The sequence below is a fragment of the Malania oleifera genome, chromosome 2 (genome assembly GCF_029873635.1).
Source record: "Malania oleifera isolate guangnan ecotype guangnan chromosome 2, ASM2987363v1, whole genome shotgun sequence".
In the NCBI taxonomy this organism is placed as follows: domain Eukaryota; kingdom Viridiplantae; phylum Streptophyta; class Magnoliopsida; order Santalales; family Ximeniaceae; genus Malania; species Malania oleifera.
The window spans coordinates 145,450,967-145,474,855 of NC_080418.1; the positions used below are offsets into that span (position 1 = coordinate 145,450,967).

General features: G+C 35.9%; 1 protein-coding gene across 1 annotated transcript; it reads right to left on the reverse strand.

Annotated features, from left to right (window-relative positions):
* Positions 1–301: 301 nt before the first annotated feature.
* Positions 302–21,845, reverse strand: LOC131147889 (protein FAR1-RELATED SEQUENCE 4). Its single transcript, XM_058097528.1, has 4 exons — positions 21,555–21,845; positions 1,815–4,013; positions 1,670–1,726; positions 302–693 (listed from the first exon to the last, which is right to left on the reverse strand). Exons 2-4 carry the CDS (start codon positions 3,870–3,872, stop codon positions 526–528), a joined length of 2,283 nt encoding a protein of 760 aa, XP_057953511.1. The 5' UTR covers positions 3,873–4,013; positions 21,555–21,845; the 3' UTR covers positions 302–525.
* Positions 21,846–23,889: the final 2,044 nt, after the last annotated feature.

Below are 23,889 nucleotides of genomic sequence, written 5' to 3' on the forward strand. Positions count from 1 at the left end.
CTCTGACAAGGGATCTCGAAATTTTTTTTTCGTTCTAAACCCATAAATCCATGTTTCACCATGATTCTTCTTTCCCAAATCTCACCAAAGATGCACCATTTGACATGGCCAACTCAACAACCGTGTACAAGAAGAGAGAAGGATTCCAGATCTGCCAGATAAATGCTACTCAAAATTGATGAATCCCAAACCCAAAATCAACTGTTAATAATGTAAGATGTGTGTGTGTGTGTACGTATTAGAAAAACAAAGGCACAAACTGAAATCAAAGCAGAAAACCAACGTAGCCTTGCAATAACAATTAGTTTAAGCTTATCTTTTCTGATTATAGATTGGAAATTGGAACCAAAAGCAGAAACTTGAGTCATGTCATTCATGCTCTGGAGCAGACCCAGCTTGACAAATATCTTTCCACCCCAGCCAAGCAGAAAATGTTCCATTGATCCTGCTCTTTCTACAGTCCTGTAACAGTCTATGTCCACACAAGCTTTACAAAAGATAAAAACAATAAAAAAATAAATAAAGCTAACGCGGGAAGTGTTTCTCGGGCAACTGCATAGAAGCCAAATTATGGAACTGTGTAGAGGAAACATTGTGAAACACTGTAGGCACCATGTTATGCAACTGCGTAGGCAACATGGCATGCGGTGGCAGCACATTATGTGACAGGGGCGGCCTCATGTTGGATAGTTCCTGCCACAAGCATAACAAGACAGATATAAGAAGAAATATGTGCCACTTGCACTTGCAACTAAGCATTCTAAGCCATGAGAAATGCATGACAAACTGTCACAAATAAAACTCTTATAAAAAATTTTTTTAAAAAAAAGGCATTAACAAAACAAGAAATTCAATGCCGCTAGTATTACAAAGTAAATTATGTGACTAAATTATATCAAAGTCACTCAAAAATGTTACAGATATCACTCACCAAGATTGGCTTTAAAAATATAAAACTTCCTGAATTTAGAGTTTTTTTTTTTTTCCTGAAGCTCATCTAAACAGATTCATAATCAAAGCTTCTTTGCTTATGACATTAATTTAGAGTCAAATAATACTTTTTCCCTTATCTTAGTAATAGTGCCTAATAAAATAGAACATTTCTTTGGGATGATAATTCAAAGAGCTTGAGCTGCATTAACTCAAACTGGTAAACTATCCAATCTGGATATTAAAAGTATGGAGGAATAAAGCAGCAGTGAATTTAATAGTAGCCCGCCCAGGCACATGCAAGAATTAGCATTCAAATATACTCATATGCACTAAGCATAGCATTCAAATACACTCTGCATATCCACAAGCAGAGTTCATTGCATTCAAATACACTCTGAATATCCACAAGCATACTATGGCAAACCAATACATCTATTGCATATATTCTTTGCAGGCTAAAATAAATATTTTAAGCTAGTGCCATTTGTGTTGGATCAGCAATTTAACCATTGATCCAACAAATACTGGCATGATTAGCAAAACCAAATTTAACATCCCAAAATATCAAAGCTTAATGTTGTTAAATAAAAAAAATTTCCCATTTCTTTTCAGTGAATCAGAATTTAAAATTTTCCCCACAAATGTCAATAAAATTGAAAGAAAATAGTTTAATTAGTTAAAACAAGAAGTGGAAGTAAATCAATCAACAAGATAGCGTAAAGGGAATTCGACCAACCATTGCGTGAAAGGCGTCACGTGTTGGAACATTAGCAATTTCTCGCTCCAACATTACCTGATAATTCATGAAAATTGGGTAAATTTCCATTCAGAACAGTTCAACAGAGAGAAATAATGAAAAATCAACCATCAAAATCACCAACCTTTCCCTTCTTGCTTGCATTACTCTCATTACTTGTCTGATCCCTCCCAGCCTCCACTCTTTTAGGAGCCTTATTTGCACCACTTACATTAGGCTCAGGCCCTTTTTCTCTCGATATTGTACTGCTGCCTTGATTCTCTTCTTCAATGCCACAAATGGCATGAACTGCAACATTTGGTCTCACATCATTTTCAGCAGAGTTATTCACACTTGCACATTGCTTCAAGGCATCTTTTATGGCACAGAGTGCAGTACTGTAACTCTCCTGAGACAAAGATCCTTCTTCACCCAATATTATGGCCCGTCGACACAAATCATTGTAACGACGGATCTTAGATTGCAACTCATCCAACCTTTCACCAATGGCATGCCTGCTCGTAGCAACATTTGTCCATCGTTGTAGTATATATTTATATGGGATGCAGAAAACACCGGACATTTGGAGAACAACAATAGCATGTCTACAGAGGTAACCTTTATATTCAAATGAGTGGCATGAACAATAAATATCTGATTTTGATTCATTCCATTCCACCATGAAATTATGATTGCTTTCCAAATCTGTGACTGTATACAATATAGGTGCATCATCTTCATTTTCTTTCCTAAGATGACAAGCAGCTGCCCCCAAAACCTCAACTTGGAATTTCTTGAATATTTCATGTGTGTACACTAATGACATTTGTTTCTCGAAAGGAGATGGAGATTTTAATTCAGGTGTTTCATGCCATGCATCAAAGTTAGCTTTGGCTTCGTCTTCATATCTATCCCCAAGAATTACTTTGTATTGTTCTATAAACTCTCTCAATGAAGTTTCCCCATGTACATATTTGTCGAATAAAGAGTTTAAACTTTCAGATCGTGAACTTGTAGACAACCCTGCAAAAGATACATCCCTCATAAATGCAGATGCCCAATGTGTACGATCTTCATACAAAGATTGAAACCATTCATTCTCTCTTAGAGTAAATCTGTCAAGTAACTTCCACCATCGCTTCTCAAATTGTTCTACTGACCATGAACTATAAATGCATTTATTAAATTTTTCCATAAAACTGTCATGCCACAGACTCAAATAATCAAGCTGTCTAGAGATCTTTTCCAATACATGCCACAAACAAAAACAATGGCGTGTATCTGGAAAAACTGCTGCAACAGCTGCTTTGATGGCATTATTTTGGTCAGTCAGTATCACTCTTGGAGCCTGATCCCCCATCGATATTCGCCATGTTTGCATTAACCACCCAAAAGTATACAAGGTCTCATCTGCAATCAATGCACAGCCAAGCAATATTGGTTGAATATGATGATTCACTCCAATAAATAGAACCAGTGGTATTTTATACTTGTTGGTGAAATATGTAGTGTCGAAAGAGACTACATCACCAAAGTTAGTATAATCATCCATGCCTTTTGCATCAACCCAAAATACATTTCTCAATCGATGCTCTTCATTTAAATCCACAGCATAAAAGAATTTTGGATTCTCTTCCTGCATATGCATAAATAGTTCAAGCAGCAATTGAGCATCTCCAGCCTCTAAAGCCAATCTTCGTCCTCTATCATGCTGATTTCTCAAATAACTCTCCAAACATTCAACATTTTGATATGCGCTAAACTGTTTGGACACTGCCGGTAAGATCTTTCGCCTTCGTATTCGGACATCATTCTTAAGTGGATCAATATCCCTGTGGCTTCGAAAGAAATGTGCCTGGGCTGGCAAAAGTTCATGATTATGCTCCTTCACAAAACTACATATATACCATTTTCCATTTTGCCTTTTCTTCACATGCATGCTTGCTTTGCAACCTATCTTTGGAGAAGGTCGTGGATTAATGGCATCATCGGACTGCTGCTTGTTTCCATATCTTATGCAAGAAAATTTTGCATCAATAAATTCCTTTGAAGCTCTAGAACGGCGACTGCTCAATTTTGCAGTTCCAAACCCCATATATTTGGCATATTCTTTGTAAAATGAATAGGCAGCCTCATGAGATTCAAATTCCATATCATCGCGAGGCTCTAATACTGAATTTTCCATAATGACAATAGAATCCATGCTGTAGTATATAAACACAGATCCCTAAACATGCACCATCCAATCCACCTCCCAGGTCTGCTCACATTTCATCTAATGACATTCATAATGATCCGATATATATACTCTCCTTGACCCTTAGCAATTCCATTACAGGCATACCTAGAATATTTTTTTAAGAAAAAAATTGTGAATCACAATCAATATAAGAAGCAATTTAGAACCATATAACAACCTCCAATTCCTTATTCTGATTCTCTAAAGTACATTTATATGAGCAACCATTTCAAGAAAAATGTTCGTGCAGATTAACTGAATATGTCAATGCAACCAGTTAACTATCTAGCAGAGACTCTTGGCAAACATATGCTATGCAACCAGTTAATTAGCCAGCAGAGAGACTCTTGGCAAACATATGCTTCTTGGAATTTAGTGGTCCCAATTGTAGGAACATAAGAAGTGGCATGGTTAATGGTAGGAAGTCAAAGATAAGTTCAAATAAAATTAAAATAATCACAGAACAGTAATTTCATTCACTTTTATTCTAAACAAAACCTACCAAATGTCAATTATTCAGGTGAACATAAATTGATATTGGTAATCCATATAAACCTATCAAATATGGTCATGTACTAATTCCACAAAGTCCATGGATCTAGACCATAGAGATCAAAAGATATTAACTGATTTAGAGGTTTGTTCAGTCAAAACCCACTGAGATGGAATCCCATAAATATTAAGCAACATATCAGCCAAAAAATGACTAAAAACAATAAAGACAGATGACATATTCAAGCTCTCATCAACACATTTTTATCCAAAGCATCCAGAACACAGTTCTCAAATTGTGCAATGTATCAAGTACTGATTCATGTACTTTATATCACGTTCACAACATGCTTCAAGTACAACAAGAAAGAAATATCAAATAATAGGCAATAAAAATCAAAATCAGAATATATTCATTATTATGGCAAGTTAAGGGACCAATTTTTTCACTGTAAAAAAATATGTAAACAAAAAATCAGAAATGAAAACTGGAAACCAGAAACAAAAATTACAGAGAACTAGCAACCTATTTAGTTAATATTAGTAAAACAAATTAAAAACCTACTCGAACGTATGGTCGCTTTTGTCATTGAATTAAATAACAATAAAAATGTCAAAATAATAAAAAATGAAAAAAAATACCAATTAGAAAAAATATATATAGTAAAAATCAAAAATAATTATAATTATCTTATTTTTATTTATATTTTCAAACTCAATTTTTAGTGCTACAAGAACAATCCCATTGTGCACAACAATAGAAAAATGGTCAAAAATAATTTTTCGAAATATGTCTTTTTTTTTTTTCAATTTTTAGAAATTTCATAGGTACTTTATTTTAATTATATTTTAAATACACTTGGTTATTCTATTTTAATTCTAATTAAAAAATTTATATAGAATAAATGATTAAATCTACAAAGGTCAATTCTGGATACAAAATGCTGTTGTGGGCGGCCACAACATTGATTTTCAATTATTGCCAAAACTGAAAACTAGCTATGCTCAAGTATGTTGTCGTAGCCTATTTCTTCATGATACAGTAATAAAAACAAAAAAAATAATACCAAACACGTCCTAAAAGGCCAAATACTTGTTTATCCATATCTTACTAGAGAAGTCAACAAGCTGGATATGAAGCAGGCAAAAACCCACCCACTCTTTACCCAAGGGGACATCCACCCAATGCCTCTCTATCCCAAACCTATACAGGTGATATGTCACATCACACCACCAGGTCTATTAAATTCCCAAACCTGCCCAAAATCCATTCTGTTTGAATTTAAAGAAGATAAATTTTCAAACAAATAAATAATTCATTAAGTAAATAATGCGCTTGCATGCTTCCAGAATGCTTTGAAAAGGCACTATTTTCCTCAAAAATAACTAGGAAAAACATTTTTTAAAAAGTCAAAGGGGCTGAGAGGTAGTGTGAGAGGGAGAGTGAGAGGAGGAGGAGAATGTGAAACAAATAAACGTGAGTTTGACAGAGAGAGAGAGATGTGGAGGAGGATGTTAGGATTACCAAATCAATTGGAATTTCTAATTAATTTGTTAGGATTTCCAAATCAATTTGAATCAATTTGAATTTATATTTAATGTTATGATTCCCAAATCAATTAGGATTTCTATTTAATGTTCTATGATTTTCAAATCAATTGGAGTTCTATTTACCGTTGAGATTTTTATTTAATGTGTTAGGATTCTCAAATCAATTAGGATGCAGTCCATTAAGGACTTGAACTGGGATATTCTACATTACTAATAGGAGCAAGGTTCCCTACCTACATATATGTAACCCTACAAGACTTTTTCATTCAAGCAATAACATAATTCATTGACTTTGGCTAATTTGGAGGCAAATCCCCTCAAAGTGATCAAACCTTATTTTCTATTTCTATTTTCCTTTCAATTTCCCCAATTTCTCTACAATAAAACCCTAGGGTCTTATCATTTGGTATCAAAGCTGACGTTCTTGTGGATGTTGTTAACCCGCCGAACAAAAGCAAGATCTTGGAATTCTTGATCTTCACTTACACACAATGGCCTTAGAAAATTCAATAGCATCCTAGATGGAAGCTAAGCTAAAGGTTGAACTTAGCATTTAGCAATATGTTTAAGGCTCAATTTGCAAAGATCCAAGCATTGCTCTCTAAACTACTCATTAAATCTTCCCATAAAGAGAGAGGAGGTGATGTCTCCACGTTAGTTAATCGTATGGAGCAATTTGTATGTGTGCAAAGGAGGTTACCAATGAGAGCATGATCATGGTCCTTCTCGAATAAAGGTGGAATTTCCTCGATAAGATAGTGATGACCCTATCAGTTGGGTTTCTAGGGCTAAAAAAATACTTTAATTTTAACTACACTCCAAAAACATGTAAAGTTGAGATTGTTGCTATCAGTCTAGATGGCCATTCTATTCAATGGTATGACTGGTTTAAAGCTTGTTATGGAATGTCTTCATGGGCAAAATTTGTTACTAATTTACTTGTCCGATTTGGGCCCACTAAATATGAGGATATTGACGGAAAGCTTTCCAAACTATGTCAAACTAGCACTAACTTAGAGTACCATACACGATTTGAACGACTATCAAATTGGACTAAAGGTTGGAATGAAAGCCAACTCATCCGTACTTTTATTAAAGGTCTTCTACCTGCCATTTGGCATGAGGTCAAAGTGTGTCGGCCACAAACTAAGACCACTGCAATTCCTTTGCATGGTTAGGAGAAGAGAGGTTGGGAGAAGAAAGACGTCACTCCAACAAGACCATTAGCAAGCAGAATCTCAACAACACAATCAATCTATCACACCACCTACTCCTTGCAATCCTACTACCAAACAATTGACTCGAGAGGAACTTAAAGAGCAAACGACAAATGGTTTATGCTAGCATTGTGATTAGAAGTGGCATAGAGGGCACCGTTGCAAAAACGGACAACTCTTGATGATTGAACTAGTGGAGAAGCCCGAAGAGGTTAAGAATGACTCCCTTTATTCAAGTCAAGAAAGTATGGGATCTTATGATAACGATAAATCTATCACCTTTTCAATTCATGCTTTAGTTAGGTATGCTAATCCTCAAACCGTGAAAATTAGTGGCTTCCTAAAATGCCAACCAATTACTATCTTAATTATAACGGGTAGCACTAACAATTTCATGGACACTAAAATTGCTAAACAACTAGCCTACCCTAGAGCAATGTGAAATGTTTGATGTAAAGGTTGTAGATGGAAGGATCTTGACATGTCAAAGCAAGTGTCTGAAGGTTAAACTTACTCTGCAAAATCATGGGTTGTATGTTGATTTCTTTTTGTTTCCACTACAAGACTATAAAGTGATTTTGGCTATTGAATGGTTAAGGACTTTAGGTGATATTGCTTGGAATTTTTCTAAATTGGTGTTGTGAACAGCAAGAGAGCAACTCTTAAAAGCAAACATTGTGGTAATGTCACTACAATTTCAAGCCATCGTATAAAGAAACCCCTCAAAAAGGAGTGACATGGCTGCTTAATACAACTTCGGACACCAGAGGAGTTACAACATCAATCTGGCCACGATGAAAGGCTAGAATCACTTATTACAAAATTTCCTGACTTATTTGTGAAGAGATAGGGATTGCCACATTAGCGAACACAAGATCACGGCATTCCTCAATTGCCAGATAGTGTCCCTACTAACATCTATCTTTGCAATCCTTATTTTAACAAAGAAGAAATAGAAAATATAGTGAAAGAAATGATCGATGCTGGCATAATTCAACCAAATGTTTATCCATATTCTTCTCCTGTCTTATTGGTGAAGAAGGATGGCTCTTAGTGGACGGGTGTTGAATATCTAGCTTTGCATTGAAAAAGAACATTGCGAAGGATAAATATCCTATCCATGTTGTGAATGAATTGTTAGATGAGTTGCGAGGTGCCCAAACATTCACCAAACTCGACTTGAGATCAAGCTGTCACCAAATTCAAGTACATGAGAGTGACATTCAGAATATTACGCTTAGAACTTACAATTGTCATTATGAATTCTATATTATGTCTTTTCGGTTAACCAATGCACCTTCAACCTTCCAAAGTCTCGTGAACGACCAACCTTACCTATGTAAGTTTGTTCTCATTTATGTCATTTGCAAACTGTACTCATCACTCTCTGTGAGCATCATTTGTTTTTCAAGAAATCTAAATGCAGCTTTGCTCGACCATACTTGGGCATATTGTTTCCCAAGAAGGTGTTCTATTTGACCCTTTTAAAATACAAGTGATGACAGACTAGACTATTCCATAGGCAATCAAAATGCTACAAGGATATTTGGGGTTGACTGGTTATTACTACAAGTTTGTCAAGTATTATAGAAAAATTAATGCTCTACTAATAACTCTACTAAAAAAGGATGCATTCAAATGGAGAGAGGAAGCTAAATAAGCCCTTGTCAAGCTTAAGCATGCAATGTCCATCACACCAGTTTTAGCATTGCCAAATTTCAACAAGGCGTTTATCATTGAGTTTGATGCATCAGGAGATGGCACTGCTATAGTTTTACAAGAAGACCAATTCCCCATTGCTTTTACTGATAAGGTCATTTCTCCATCCCACCTTAGCATGTTTGTTTATGATAAAGAGATGCTAGCCATTGTACATGCAATTACAAAGTGGAGTTCGTATTTAATTGGTCAGCATTTCAAAATCCGAACTAATCACAAGAGCCTAAAATATTTTTTGGAGCAACGAATCTCTTCCATGGAACAACAAAAGTGGTCACTAAGTTGTTAGGCTATGACTATGAGATTATTTACAAGAAAGGGTTAGAGAATGTGGTGGTAGATGCACTCTTATGACTTCTTGAACAAGTTGAACTTGTAGCTATTTGTGTGCCTACATGCACAACTCATGAACAAATTAGGAAGGAATGGAATCAAAATCCGAGACTAGAGTATTATCCAAAAGCTACAAAAGAGCCAACTTTAGTCATTATTTACTTTTGGAACTCTTTAAACTTGTTGTATAAGGGTAGGATTATATTAGTGCCTAATTCAGCCCACAGGCAAACCATACTATAAGAATTACACGCATCACCAGCTACAAGTCACTTTGGTTTTCTTAGAACTTATAAGCGCATTTCTCAGGAATATTACTAGAAGGGAATGAAGGATGAAATCAAAAAATTTGTGGCAGAATGTAATGTTTGTCAACAACAAAAAGGGGAAACCATGGGGAGTCTAAGCCTTCTACAACTTCTTCCTATTCTAGAAGAAACTTGGAGTAATATCTCCATGGATTTCATTGAAGGACTACCATCTTCTTATGGTAAATCTACTATTTTTGTTATTGTGGACCATCTCACAAAATATGCTCATTTTTGTGTTATAACTCACCCTTATACTGCTATAAGTGTTACTCGTACTGTTGTTGAGAATATTGTCAAGTTGCATAGAATTCTTCAGTCTATTGTCCGTGATTGTGACACAAAGTCTCTACCAGCAACTTTTGGAAGAAGCATTTCCGTTTGGCAAGAACGCAATTGATGCAACACAATTGAATATGAGCATTGCATATCATCCACAATCAGATGGGAAAATTGAAGTTCTTAACAGCTTCTTGGAGACTTAATTCATTGCTTTGCTAGCGACAAACCAAAGGGTTGGGTGCAATGGCTTCTAAGGGTTGAAAGGTGTTACAATACCACTTATCATTCCTCCATCCAGCTGACTCCATTCAAATTGTTTATGATCATGCTCCTCGTGCTCTTGCTAGGTATTCAACTAGATCATCCAAAATTGATCAAGTTAACTAGGAGTTATATGATTGAGACAAAGTGCTTGAATTCCACAAGAAAAATCTTATTGCAGCACAAGCTCGTTTTAAATAGACAGCTAACAAGCACCATGGTGAAAGGGAATTCTCAATGGGAGATTCAATATTTCTCAAGCTGCAGCCTTATAGACAGATATCTATTGTTCATTCTTCAATGAAGTTGTCTCCTTGGTTCTATGAGCCTTATAAGATCTTGGAATGTATAGAACCTGTTGCTTATCATCTTGACTTACCAACGAGTTCTAAGGTGCATCCAGTTTTTTCATGTCCCTTGCCTAAAAAAGAAGTTAGACGAGCGAGTTACTGTGCAGTGCCATTTGTCTTATATTACACATACTGGTGAGGTTCAAGTGCAATCACAAACAATTCTAGATCGATAAGTGGTTAAACATAGAAGTCAAGACATTACAGAAGTTTTAGTTCATTGGTCTCACTTACCAGTTGAAGATGCAACTTGAGAAACTTATCAATCCTTGGAGGAAAGCTTCCTGGAGTTCTAATTTGAAAGAGAAAATGATAGGATTCCCAAATCAATTGGGATTTCTAATTAATGTGTTGGGATCCCCAAATCAATTGGGATTTTTATTTAATTTTATAATTCCCAAATCAATTAAGATTTTTAATTAATGTGTTATGATTCTCAAATCAATTCGGATTCCATTCATTGTTAGGATTCTATTTAATGCTGGGATTTTTATTTAATGTGCTAGGATTTCCAAAAAAAACAAAATTAGGATTGGGTCTATTAAGGACTTGGATTGGGATATTTTACATTCCTAATAGGAATAAGGTTCCCTACCCTATATGTATGCAATCCTACCAAGGCTTTTTCATTCAAACAATAACATAATTCATAGCCTTTGGCTAATTTGGAAGCAAATCCCTTCAAAGTGATCACCCTGTTTTAGCTTTCTATTTTCCTTTCTTTCAAATTCTCCAATTTCTCTATCATAATACCTTAGGATCTTATCAGAGGCAGAGGAGGAGGACGAGGAGGAGGCAGCCTGCACTTATCAGAGGCAGAGGAGGAGGACGAGGAGGAGGCAGCCTGCACCTTGATATATGCTGGACCAATGGTGTCTAACAAACATGAATTTAAGGACTTGCTCACACCTCAAGAAAAGGGAACCCAAGTTGCTACTCATTCTCTATAGAAAGGAAAATTTTAATTTGACATTACATAGAAAGGTATATTCATATTTATACAACAATGAAGATTCAAAAAAAATAATAGTAGTAGGGGAGCGCAAGAAAAACCGGAAAAAAAAAAAAAACAACCCAAACCAAACCAAAAAATTGGTTAACCATTTTTCCAGTTCGGTTTCGGTTCAAAATTTTTTATTTTTTGGCTATCGGTTCAGTTTCGATTCGGTCCCTTCAATAACAACAATTAACCAAACCAAACTAAACCAATATAAATATATTTTAAAAATACATATTATATATAATATTATATAAAATTTTACTAATTTAAAAAAAAATGTATTGATCAAATATTCATGCCCAAATTTTTATTTTGAATATTTTAAATTTATATATTGATTATTATGAAAGAAAAATATTATTTGTAGTGACTTTAAAATTTTAAATTATGCTTAATGGTTTGGTTTGGTTAACCAATGGATATTAGTCTAAAAACCAGTTAACCGAATTTCGGTTAACTGCTTTAAATGGTTCAGTTTTGGTTCGCATTTTCTAGCGAACTAAAACTTCGGTTCGATTAACGATTAGAGGGTAATGGTTTGGTTAACCAAACCATGCCCACACTTAAACAGTAGAACGTGTCGATTTTGCAGCCTGAACATGCTAACCCACACCTAGCATGCACCCACTTCATATTCTACAATATGCACCCACACCCAACCCAACCTCATTTTTTCTTTATAAAAAAAAAAAACCCAATTCATCAGTGAAGTGAGGCTCTACCCATTGGATTTGATAGGAATTCATATTTAACATTAAAAATAGGGTACCTTAAAATAATTTTAGCAATTGAGGGGATTTTCCTTGGCTTGTTCCAGCTAAAGTTAAAGATTCTTTGACCTTTGTATTAAGTTAGTGGACCAGGATTTTCAAAATGATGACCATTATTCTAATATCTTAAGTACTTATAAAGTAGTTACAGCTATAAGAAGTCCCCATCTCTCATAATATGAATACCATTGAAGAACAATGGTCTCATAAGCTGAGACTGATATAATCTAACCAAACAAAGAATAATGATCACACAACTTAACAAATAAAGGGAACTGAACTTGGACGAATTTCTAGGATTATCACCAACTTGATATGGTCTAACCAAACCAAGGACAAATATAACAACATTGGCTTGGTTCAACTTTTCTGCAAGCCTGCATGTAAAAAAATAATGGAAAGGGGTCCAAGTTTAAGACTAGAACAATTGCCAAGCCGAACAAACAACAATCTACACTCCAAGTGTCAATCGTCAAGTCCCTATAATAATTGCACAATATTAATACAAACATGTTGTGATAATGATGCTACAGATGCAAATGATGATAATAATAACAAACATGCAAACTGTCATAATTATTATCAGATTTAGGTGACAATGTAAATTTACTAGAAAATAAATGTCGATGGGCACGACAAACACATGTCTAGTTTGCACAGCCTAGCACAATGAAATATGTTGAAAATTTATAGAAAAGATCATGAGAAAACTATTGTGTTCCATTGACGTGGGACAAGAAGCAAGACCTTGGGAAGATCTTTGTTGGAGAATAACTAAGAAGAATTGGATCAAAGGATTGTTGGGTTTAGTTAGTGGTCTATAATGTTTTTACTTTAATTAGTATAGTATTATGTGTATTTGGGGGCTTGTCTGTACTTTCTAGTATTTGTGATTTCTAGGAGTATGTAATGTAATGTAGTTTTAGGGGTAAATGTGTAATTTCATGTGAAGAGGATTTCTCACAAACAGTATGTGAAAGCAATGTTGTACCTAGTTGTTGTTGAATTGGAATTGATGTGAACATCAGTTTCCCCTTTGTATCTCCTTTCTCCTCTCTTCCCCTTCTTCCTCTTTAATTTCTTCTAATCTCTCCTATAGCTGCAGATCCTTGATGCTGCCCCTGCATCAGAGCCCAAATTTGATTTCCACTCATCCATTTCAATCCACCCATTTTCCCCTCCCTCTTCTCCTATTGTCTTCTTTCTTCCTCCCCTCTTCTTCCTCCTCTTCCTTGTGTTTTTCTCTGTTCTGTCTCTTAACTCTCTGCTGTCTTCTAATTTCTGTCTAATCTGTTGCTACTTCTCTTCCTTTTCCCTTATTCTTCCTCCTCCTCTTTCTTCTATCTTCTATGTTTCTTTCCCTTAATTCTCTGCCATTCCTCTCTCTGTTTCTGAATTCCAGAACTCCTGTTCAGTTTCTCTCTCTGTTTCTGAATTCCAACTTGCTGTCTTACATCAAAACCAATGCAAATGACTTCCAATTATTTCCAACCTTACTTCGAACCACATAGCTCCAACAAATAACTTTAGAAATTGCAAGAAAATTCCAGAAACCTGAAGCCCTGTTCATCTTATTCCAGAAATTACAGCCCTGTCCTCAATTTTCAAACACCCCTTCCTAGAATATTTTCAAGACACCTCCAGAACCATCTGTTTCACCCCTTGAAACCCCTTCCCCTAAAATTTTGTTGCTGCACAACCACCGAGGGACCCACACACGCAAACATCTCCAACCATCAGCCCTTCAAAATCCTTCACTTTTTGAACTTTTTTCATCACACGACCACCATCAGTACAGTCCCCATCCACTGATCTCCCTTTGCCCAACTGCCTAGACTCTGCAGTTGACAACCCCTACTGCCTAGGCTGTGCTAGACGCAACCATTATTTGCCAACAAGGCTAAAACAAGTTATGCTTACAAATAAGTGCCTAAAAACATGCCCAGATGTCAATCCACGAATTTAAACCACCAGCCATGCCTATCTGCCAGCCTTACAAGGAGAAACTACCAACTGTCCTGCTTGGTCTGCATTTCAACACTGCAAATATTTGACATTGGATGGGCTGCATGCTGCCCACCTGTCAACACTTTGTGTCAAGCATGACTTCCCCTTAACCATGACTTGCAACCATGACTTATTGCAAGTCCTAGCCTATATGTCAATGAGGCACTTGACATACCCAAGTAAACTGTCTGACCATGTCAACCGAAACCAGCCACGGTAAGCAACTTTGTCAAGGATCATGGCACCAACCATGTCCATCCCTAACCATGTCGAGTAGGCAACTTAGCATCTACGTGCTCCCTCTCTAGCAACATAGTCTAACCAACAATTGAATGTCAAGACAACCATGACAGGTCATCTTAAGTTACTACCTTGGCACATGAGTTGCCCACGCCTTGTGACTTGGCAATGTCAAGGTACTAAAGGGTCTAATAGTTACTCATCCTATGCACACAAGACAAGCGATCACAGGCAAGCATAATGCTCTAAACAAGCTTGGCTGATGGCATTCTTCCACTTATACAGTCAATGTCCTCATAGACTTTGACGCTAAGTACTATTCAACTTTGTCCACAAAACAGTTGCATGTCTTCCGCTAACATGCAACTATTTTCATCATCTCCAAGGCCTTTCCACTTCACTAAGAACCCATACCGCTTCTTCCGTGATGATTTGAACTCTTTTTTTGTAAGGATGATTTCAACTTCTCTTGTTAAGGTGGATGACTAGGATAATATTAAAAGATAAACTAAGAAATGAGCATATACTCAATAATTTAGGCATAGCACCGGTCGAAGACTAGATAAGGGAAGAACGACTTAGATGGTTTGGGGGCATTTGAAACAAAGGCCTAGTACACCACCTGTGAGAAGGAGTGAGTTAGTTATTGTTTCTAGCATGAAAAGGGGTAAGGGTAGGCCTAAAAAAAACTTGAAATGAGGTAGTTGATCCCACCTAATGGGACTTAAGGCTTCTTCTTGTTGTTGTTGTTCTATCAAGTTGCAATGTCTTCATAGGTGCTCTCGTTAACTTACTTCTTCTAGGATCATCAGTGTAGACAACAAATAGCTTGAGGCAGCTAATATAAAGTATGGGATGCACCTTCATCCAAGCCAAAGGATTAACCTTGTAAGAGGCCCTTCCGACTTCAACCAAGATGGACAGCAGTCCTTGTGAAGTAGTCTCCTGTATCAACCTTGTCGTGAGTTTATCTATCCTTGATGGAGCATAATAAGCACCAAATCACCCACATTAAAGTGCAACAGTCTTCTCCCTTGTTCTGCCCACATCTTCATCCACTTGGAAGCTTTATCCAAGTACGCTTGAGCAATCTCTTCATTTTGTCTCCATTCTTTGGAGAAGATGTATGTTCTAGGACTCTTTTCTTTATAGACATGTCCATTGTGTGAGGTAAGAATGTCTATTACAAGGTCAAAAGAACTCTTGTCGGTTGTTAAGCTCTTTAAGGCGATGTAATAGAATTGAGTCAGCCACGTCAAGTAGCTGCACTCAATTCTTCTGGTTGGCCGTGACAAAACAGTGCAAGTACCCCTCTAGTAGCCCGTTGAATCTCCTCGTCAGTTCGTCTATTTGCAAGTGGTAACTCAAAGAGACATCAAATTGTGAATCAAATATTTTGAAAAGTTACATCAACAAGTTCCTTGTAATCTTGTGTCTCGATCACTAATGATATCTTGAGGAACACCCCAATACTTCACTATGTGTTTGAAAAATTGGTGGGTCATCTCCTTTGTCAAATAGTACTTTCGTACATGCCTTAAGGTATTGTACTTCAAAAACCTACATCTATAACCACAAGTATAGACCCAATGTCCCCAACTCCACACCAACTCGTGATGAAGTTAAGTGAGACACTCTCCCACAATAGCATTGGTATTGAAGAGAATCTAACAGCCTTACAACCTTGTAATCTTCTTCTACATGACTTTGTCCTGCTGACGAGTAAGACAAGTTCGAGTATACTCAACCACCTCATCACGCATGTGTGGCTATAGTACCTTTACTTCAACAAAGCCAAAGTGCAATGCCATCTTAGATGACCTGCCCACATGGTGTTATGACACTTTCTTAACAATGTCTTCCTCAAGTCTCCACTCAAGGCACAAAGAGCTAGTTTAACATGTGCCAACAGTAATCCATCCTTCATCCAAAACTAGCATGCTCTGCCTTCTTCCATCAAATTCATGAGGTTTTTGGCAACTAGATCTTTCACAAGGTTTACCTTAATGCACTCCCGCAATTTGTTGTGCTACCCTTACTTATCATCAAGTGTGTTACTAGTTGTAAGACCGCAAGCTCATCCTTCCTGCTTAGTGCATCTAAGATTCAGTTCATCCGCACAACCTTGTGCTTGAATGAGAAATCAAACTCCGCCAAAAATTCTTGCCAATGAGCCTGGTCAGGGAATAACATAGGCTATAAAGAAATGAATGACAGCTAAGGTTATTTGTTTTCACTATGAACTTCAACCAAGCAGGTAATACCGCGGTGTTATGCACAAAAACAATGTATCACCGCTAGTATCTCCTTCTCTTAAGTTGTGTACTTCCGCTCAGCTTCACTAAGCTTACGACTCTCGTATGTAACACCCATCCAATAACAAGACTCCACCAAGGGCATAATCTAATACATATGTGTATACCTTGAAGGGGACTTCATGATGTTTGGAAGAGCAAGTACCGTATCTCACATCAAGGCTTCCTTCAAATTGTGAAACACTCCCTTGCACCGCTCCGTCCAGTTCTACCCATTAACCTTTCTTCAGCAGTTCTATCAATGTGGTAGTTATCTCAAGTACCCTTCCACGAACTTTCAATAATAGTTCGTAAGTCTAAGAAAAATGAAGCTCCCTTGTTGTCATCGATATCTTCCAATCTTAAATAGCTCTCACCTTCTCTATACCAATTTGGATACAACCTTGTTCAACCAATGAACAAGGAATTTCACGCTCCTCTAAGCAAAAGAGCACTTCTCTTTCTTTATATAGAAGTTGTTCTCCTGTAGCCTGTTGAACACTCTGTAAATGCCTTTCATGTTTTTTTAAGGTAGAATTGTAAACAACTATGTCGTCAAGGTAAACCATGACAAACTTGTCAAGGTAGTCATGAAACATCTAGTTCATAAGTGTGCAAAAGGTCATTGGCACATTCATTAACCCGAAGGAGGTACCATACAGTATGGCCCTTTAGTAGAAGGCTTCACCCTTAGTAACAACTCGTTTTCATGCTCCACAAATTGTCATGGAGGCAAATTGTGTTGATAGCTTATAGGACCTCACAACTTTGTATTCATCCAACACATCTTGGATAGCGGTAGGCACCACACTTGGCTACTACTTCTCCCACCACCATTGTGGCAAGATACATCTGCTCACCCCTTCTCAATCTCTTTTTGAGTTGCATGATTGAGAGGTCACGGGTTTAAAGCATGGAAACAACCTCTTACAAAAATGCAAGGTAAGGCTACATACTATAAATTCATCATGGTCTGCCCCTTCCTAGACCCCACATAAGCATGAGCTTTGTGCATTGGGCTACCCTTATGGCTGAGAGGAATTTCTCCTAACTCCTCCCCTTTCTTTGCAACGGCTTACACCATGCAAGAGTGATTCCCATCAAACAAAGGGAACTAGCAAATGGAACCCATACCGCTTTAGCCTCCTTCAAGAATTCCATTCTAAGTATCATATGTCTCGTGCTTTATCAAAGCTTCACAGCCACTAGTTGTGCTACTCCCAAAGTTGCTTGAGATGTAGAGTTAAGCACTTTCATGCATCTTGAATCCTTCTCCAAGTTGAAGTTGAGTCTTTGCCCTTCCACCTTTGAGACGAAGTTATGGGTAGACTCATATCCAACATAGCACGAGTGCTCTTCCCATTGATCCACAGATCCACAAGCATTAGCCCTTTAGTTTAAAAAACTTTTGTTTCTTATGTCTTCCCTCTCCAACACATTAAGTAACCACATTGCACCAATCCTTGGGGTTTCCTCCTCATCCTCATCTTGTCCTTTTGCCCCCTCCATAATGGAAGCAAGCAAAGGATTGAGCAACAACTAGTAAGAGTAGCAACTTTGTGAGGTCCTCGACATAAGAAGTATGCCGACGCACCCTTAACATTGATTGTGTTGCATGATGGAGATGATGAAACTTCCTTTGAAGTTGATGTCTTGGTGTCAGCTGTCCTACTTTTGGGTTTGCTCCTATTGAAAGACTTTCAACTATTTCGGCCCAACATGCCATTCTCTTTAGACATGGTGGAACTCACTTCAATGTAGTCAATCAAGTGTTCTACAACAGTCTATGCAGCAAGCAAGTCTTGAACTCTTTGTCGATGAAATTCTACCATTGCCCACGATTCAATTGCTCAAAGAAATAGAAAAGTTTTGTCTTTTTCTAACATACCACAAATATCCCACATCAAAGCAAAGACTTGTTTCACATACTCCCTGACAATACTAGTGTGCTTAAGATCTCATAGTTCGCACCAAAAATCGTACTCAACATTTTCAATGAAGAATTGGGCTTTAAGCTCTCTCTTTAAGTCTACCCAATTATTAAAAACACATCAACCTTTATGTTTCTCATCATACTGGTACGCCACCACAACTTAGCATCATTGCTTAAGTATGTTGTCCAATGGATACTTCCACCTCGACGGTCCTCACACACAAAAAAATTGTTCTATGTCAAATAAGAAGTTCTCCAATTACTTAACATCATAGACACCCCCATATTCTAGGATCTGACAACCTCATTTTTCCATACTCTACCACTGTGGGATAAGACCTCTCAACAGCACAAACCATAAGGTTCATCTTGACATGAAGATCCCCTATCTAAATCGTCAAAGCTTCAACCATAGAACAAAAGTCCTCTGACATTTCCACAATAGAACCATGTTGATGTTTTTGTGATCCCTCCAATGCATCAGTACACACAACAAATTTGCTCATCTCCACGGCCACACGGCTCACTATCTAAGCTTGCGCCTCTAGCGCCTCAATTCTCTCGTATTGGTTGGCATGGTTTCTTATTTCACCCAATCCCACAATATGAAGACAATCGAAATCACAAAGCAATTAACCAAGCTCTGATACCATTGTCACGAACCGAACACTCCATACCTTGTAAAGGATCATGTAGCACTAGTTATAGCACTCTTCCTTAACTAGTCAACCAAGCATACCATAGTTTCACCTCATGAACAAATTCTCAACCATCAAATACAAATTTAGGCGGAAGCAGTAAAAAAGTATGCAAGTAGACAAGAGTCTTGATAAACTTTAAAGCAACGCAATTCATTATTGACATTGTAGGCAATGTGTGCTTAACGAAGGAGGCAAATAAGTTAAACATAATTAAAAAATCTAGTTAGTTTCGCAATGACTAATGAACACTCACCCTCACCTAAAGAGCTTTTTATGTTATTCTAACTCTAACACTAGGAAACATAAAACTAATTGAGGAGTCATACTCCCATTTTACACTAAAGGCATTATCCTACTCAAAGAATGAAACTTACATTACTATTTACATGATGGCTACTCATCCCATGTACACATGACAAGCGCTCACAGGCAATCATAATGCCCTAAACAAGCTTGACTCGTGACTCTTAGCCAAGGCTGCCTAGTGGCTCCTAAGAAAGGGGATCTAGTGCTCTACACCACGTATATGGGCTAAACCCTCCTTTAGCATAGTCTAGCCTAACCAAGACACAAAGCCAAACGCACCCTTTATGGCCTAATGCACCCTAAAGGTGAGTTTGGTTGGGGAGAAGTGGACAAAAGCAAAGAAAAAAGAAATAGTTTCTCTCCACTTATTCTGTTTGGTTTACGTAAAGAGGGAAGAAGAGGAAAAACAAGAAAAAAAATGGAGAGAAGTGGAGAGGAAGAACGGGAGAGAAATGCCCACTTTCTTCCCTTCCCAAATTAAAGAGATTTAGAGAGAAAAAAAGAGGAAACAACTTATAAATTTTCAAAAAAGACAATTATGCCCCTTAACAAAATTCCTAAAATCACAAACCTTATCTACGTTTTTTTTTTTTTTTTTTATAGGGCTAATCTGATAATTTCTTTTAAAAAATATGGTCAATGAAAATGCTGCCATCATGGAGCTTAACGTGCATATGTTTCTTCTGCATTTAGTGGGATTTAGTGCAATTACATTAATCTAAAACAATTATTATATTTCTTTTAATTTTTTTTTTTAAAAAAAACTTTTATTTTAATAATGCCAGAGCATTGTTATCCTGAACTTTTCTTAAAAGGGCAATATTGTAAGATGACTATACATAGTTTCTTTCCTTTTCTTTCCCATGGAGAAAAATATATTTCTTTCCATTTCCCTCCTATTGAACCAAACATACAAGAGGAACAATTTTCTCTTCTCTTTCTCCTCTATTATTAGTTTCTTTTCTCTTTTTTCCATTTCTGCCCAACCAAACATGCTCTAAAGTACAGTTCCAAGTCCAAAATTTCACATAAACTCTCAACATTATCTATAGTCATTCACCAAATGAGCTATAATTTTGCCTTATTTTGCTCTTCAACAGCGATTGACATGGAGATCATTCACTAAAAACTAAATTAACTCAGAATCCCAGTTAGAGTATCTTGAGAGCAAAAACACAACCCTTCTACACCATTAAAAATAAATAAATAAAACTAATGAAGGTAGCAACCAAAAATTCCCAGGTTCATAACATTATTAAAGTTGTTTTAATCTTAATTCTAGGCAATTTTACAATCTCCCAACTTTGCTGCAACCATTTGAGGTTCTCCAGATTGACACTATCCATATTTCACTCATTCCTTCCATATGGGGCATAATTATGTTGAATGCCATCAATTTTTTAAGTTTCCACAACAACTTTAAAAATTCACCCTCTTTCTTGACCTTCCCACGGTTGGATTTCCTGAACAGTTTTAGCTCCTGTGACTGATCATTATTTTTAAAAATATCTTGATTAGTGCTTTCTCATTCTGCCCTCAATTGGCACAACCTCCAAACCCTCAGAGATGCACTGATTTCCAATTCAAACAATGATAAAACTCAAAGATAAGCCGAAACCAACTAAAACGAAATTCTTAATTAGCACTTTTCCCGGTCTGGCATCACCCGGCACACCCTCAAAACCCTCACAAATGCACCCATTTCTCTAATTTCAAACAATGATAAACCAAAGATAAACGAAACCAGCGAAAAAAATCTTGATTATCACTTTTCTCATCCTACCGTCAACTGGCACAAACTCCAAATACTCATAAAAGCACCGATTTCTTTAATTCAAACAACGATAAATCAAAGATGAGCCGAAACCGACGAAATATGTACCTGTGATAGCCTCCAAGGTAATCCCAAAGCCTTAATTGAGCTCGGCTGCAAAAACAAGTGACTAGTCCCTGGTCTTGGGATCTAGGGTTTCACTGGGAAGCGCGATCACGAGAGAGCGAGCGAGAGAGAGAGAGAGAGAGTGCTACCTGTTTCGCCGAGGCACCACTCGTCCTGTGCTGACGACGCGTGGAGCTTGTGGGGGTATGTTCGGAAGCAGGGTGCGTGTAAGAATGCGAGTGATGCTTAACATTAACCAGGAAAATGTCTGAATGCTCCGCAGCGTTATCTATAATACTATTCTCAAATAGTTTTTTCTCCAGTGAATTTGTTAGATTATAAAAGAACGATAAAAAATGAGAGCAACGAAAATTAAAAACTAGAAATAGAAATTAATAATAAAAAATAAATAGTTAATATTTATAAAATTAATATAAATTAAATTTTTAATTAAAAATAGTTATTTTTATTTTAAATTAAAATATTATAAAAATTAATTAAAATAATAAAATTACAAAGAATACATATTAAAAATTACTATAGTCAATAAATTTTATTATAATTATTTTACTCAATTGTTCTACTTTCAAATTTTACTTTATAAGAATTTTTTTATCAGATATGATTATTGAAAAATAGTAAAAGCATTTTGTAATTGACTTTATTATTATTTTTAAAAATTTGTGCACAGTTTTTTTTAACTATATTTCAATTTATATGATCATTTGATTTTGATTTTAAAATGTATAAAATGAATAATTTAATCCAAAAAAATTATGATTTTCAATTTTGTGACAAAGAGCTAAAAAATCAGTAATAGAAATAGAAAACTGACAACAATAACGTGTTTTTATAATTTATTTTTATATTGTACAAAAATAAAAATAGAAAACAGTAAACACGAACGATACCAACAAACCATAAATATTTTGACTCGTGCCCACAAACTATATATATATAAGAAGAGAAAAAAAAAAATAGGGATAAGACTATTATAAGAGGGAATATGGTATATAAAATATTAATTAATGAAAATAAAATTTCAAACATTCACCCTGAATTTTCTACATTCGTGTACAAAAAATATATAATCAAATTGTTTCAAATCATAAAATAACTATTTTCAATTTTAAATCTTAATATTTTTAGAGTAATTTGGCAAGAGCGATGTTGTATATCTTTATTCATACTATTTGAAAGTAGATTCCTCTTTTTCTTTGCTTTATTTTTAAGATCCCACAATTATCCAAAAATATTTAAAAAAATATCCTCATAACTACTCATAAATAATCTTAATATATCGTTACCCAATCTTCAAAAGGTTTTGGATTTGAATTTGTATTAAATTTGGGTAACATGTAATAGAAATTAAAATTGTATTTAAATTTATTAAAATTCACCCAAATCCAATTATAAGATCTGAAATTCATGCTCCCACGTAGCCTTATAACAACTCATAAATATTTCACAAATACCTCATAACTACTTTAAAATAACATTTTTTAAAAAATTAATAGTATTTTTAAATTTCATTTATAGATACATAAATATATATATTTTTGAAAAGTTATTTATTTATTAATTTATTTTGTTATGTTTATTTATATGTAAATAAGTGATCACTCAGAGATAAAAAGAAACATGGGATCAAACACTTAACTATAAGATTTTGTAACATTCCTAAGGTAACAAAAGCTTTAAAAAAAAAAAGAACGCACACGCACACACACAATTCTTGCTTAAGAAGGAACAAGTTGGGATGGGTATTATGCTTGTCGGTCATTGTCAACACAAAAATCAAATTAAATTGGTATTTCAATATATTAAAACAACAACAACAACAATAACAGCAAGTCTTAAGTCTCATTAGGTGGGGTCGGTTACATGAATCATTTTTCACTAATTTACCCGATCCAAAACATTTTTCTTTATTAGATTAAGGGCTATTAAATCCTTCATCACTACCTCATTCCAAGTAATTTTAGGTCTACTCCTACCCCCTTTCCTTGGAGCATAAACCTAAAGTGTTTTTGTCTTACATCGGATGTCCCTTCGTGAACTAGACATTGCATAAAAGCCATTACTTTACATTCAGTGAATCGAATCGGAGTTTCCTTACGTAGTCACCGACCTACACTTCAGCTCTATTTTTGTATGAGCCCTAAGAAAATCACTCTATCTATATCAGACAAATACTTGGCGGATAACATGTCAGAAACTATAACTAACTCACTCCTTCTTACATGTGTTCTACTAGGTCTAAGTTTTAAATGCCCAAACCATATAAGTCACCCCTCCCTTCTCGTTTTCAAACGGTACTATGCCTAAATTTTCCCTT

Excerpts from the sequence above, each read along its gene's own strand:
- LOC131147889 (XM_058097528.1), bottom strand. The coding sequence starts at position 3,872 with ATGGATTCTATTGTCATTATGGAAAATTCAGTATTAGAGCCTCGCGAT. Across the intron at positions 1,727-1,814 it reads ATGCAAGCAAGAAGGGAAAG|GTAATGTTGGAGCGAGAAAT; the intron begins GTTGGTGATTTT and ends ATGAATTATCAG. Across the intron at positions 694-1,669 it reads GTGACGCCTTTCACGCAATG|GAACTATCCAACATGAGGCC; the intron begins GTTGGTCGAATT and ends TGCTTGTGGCAG.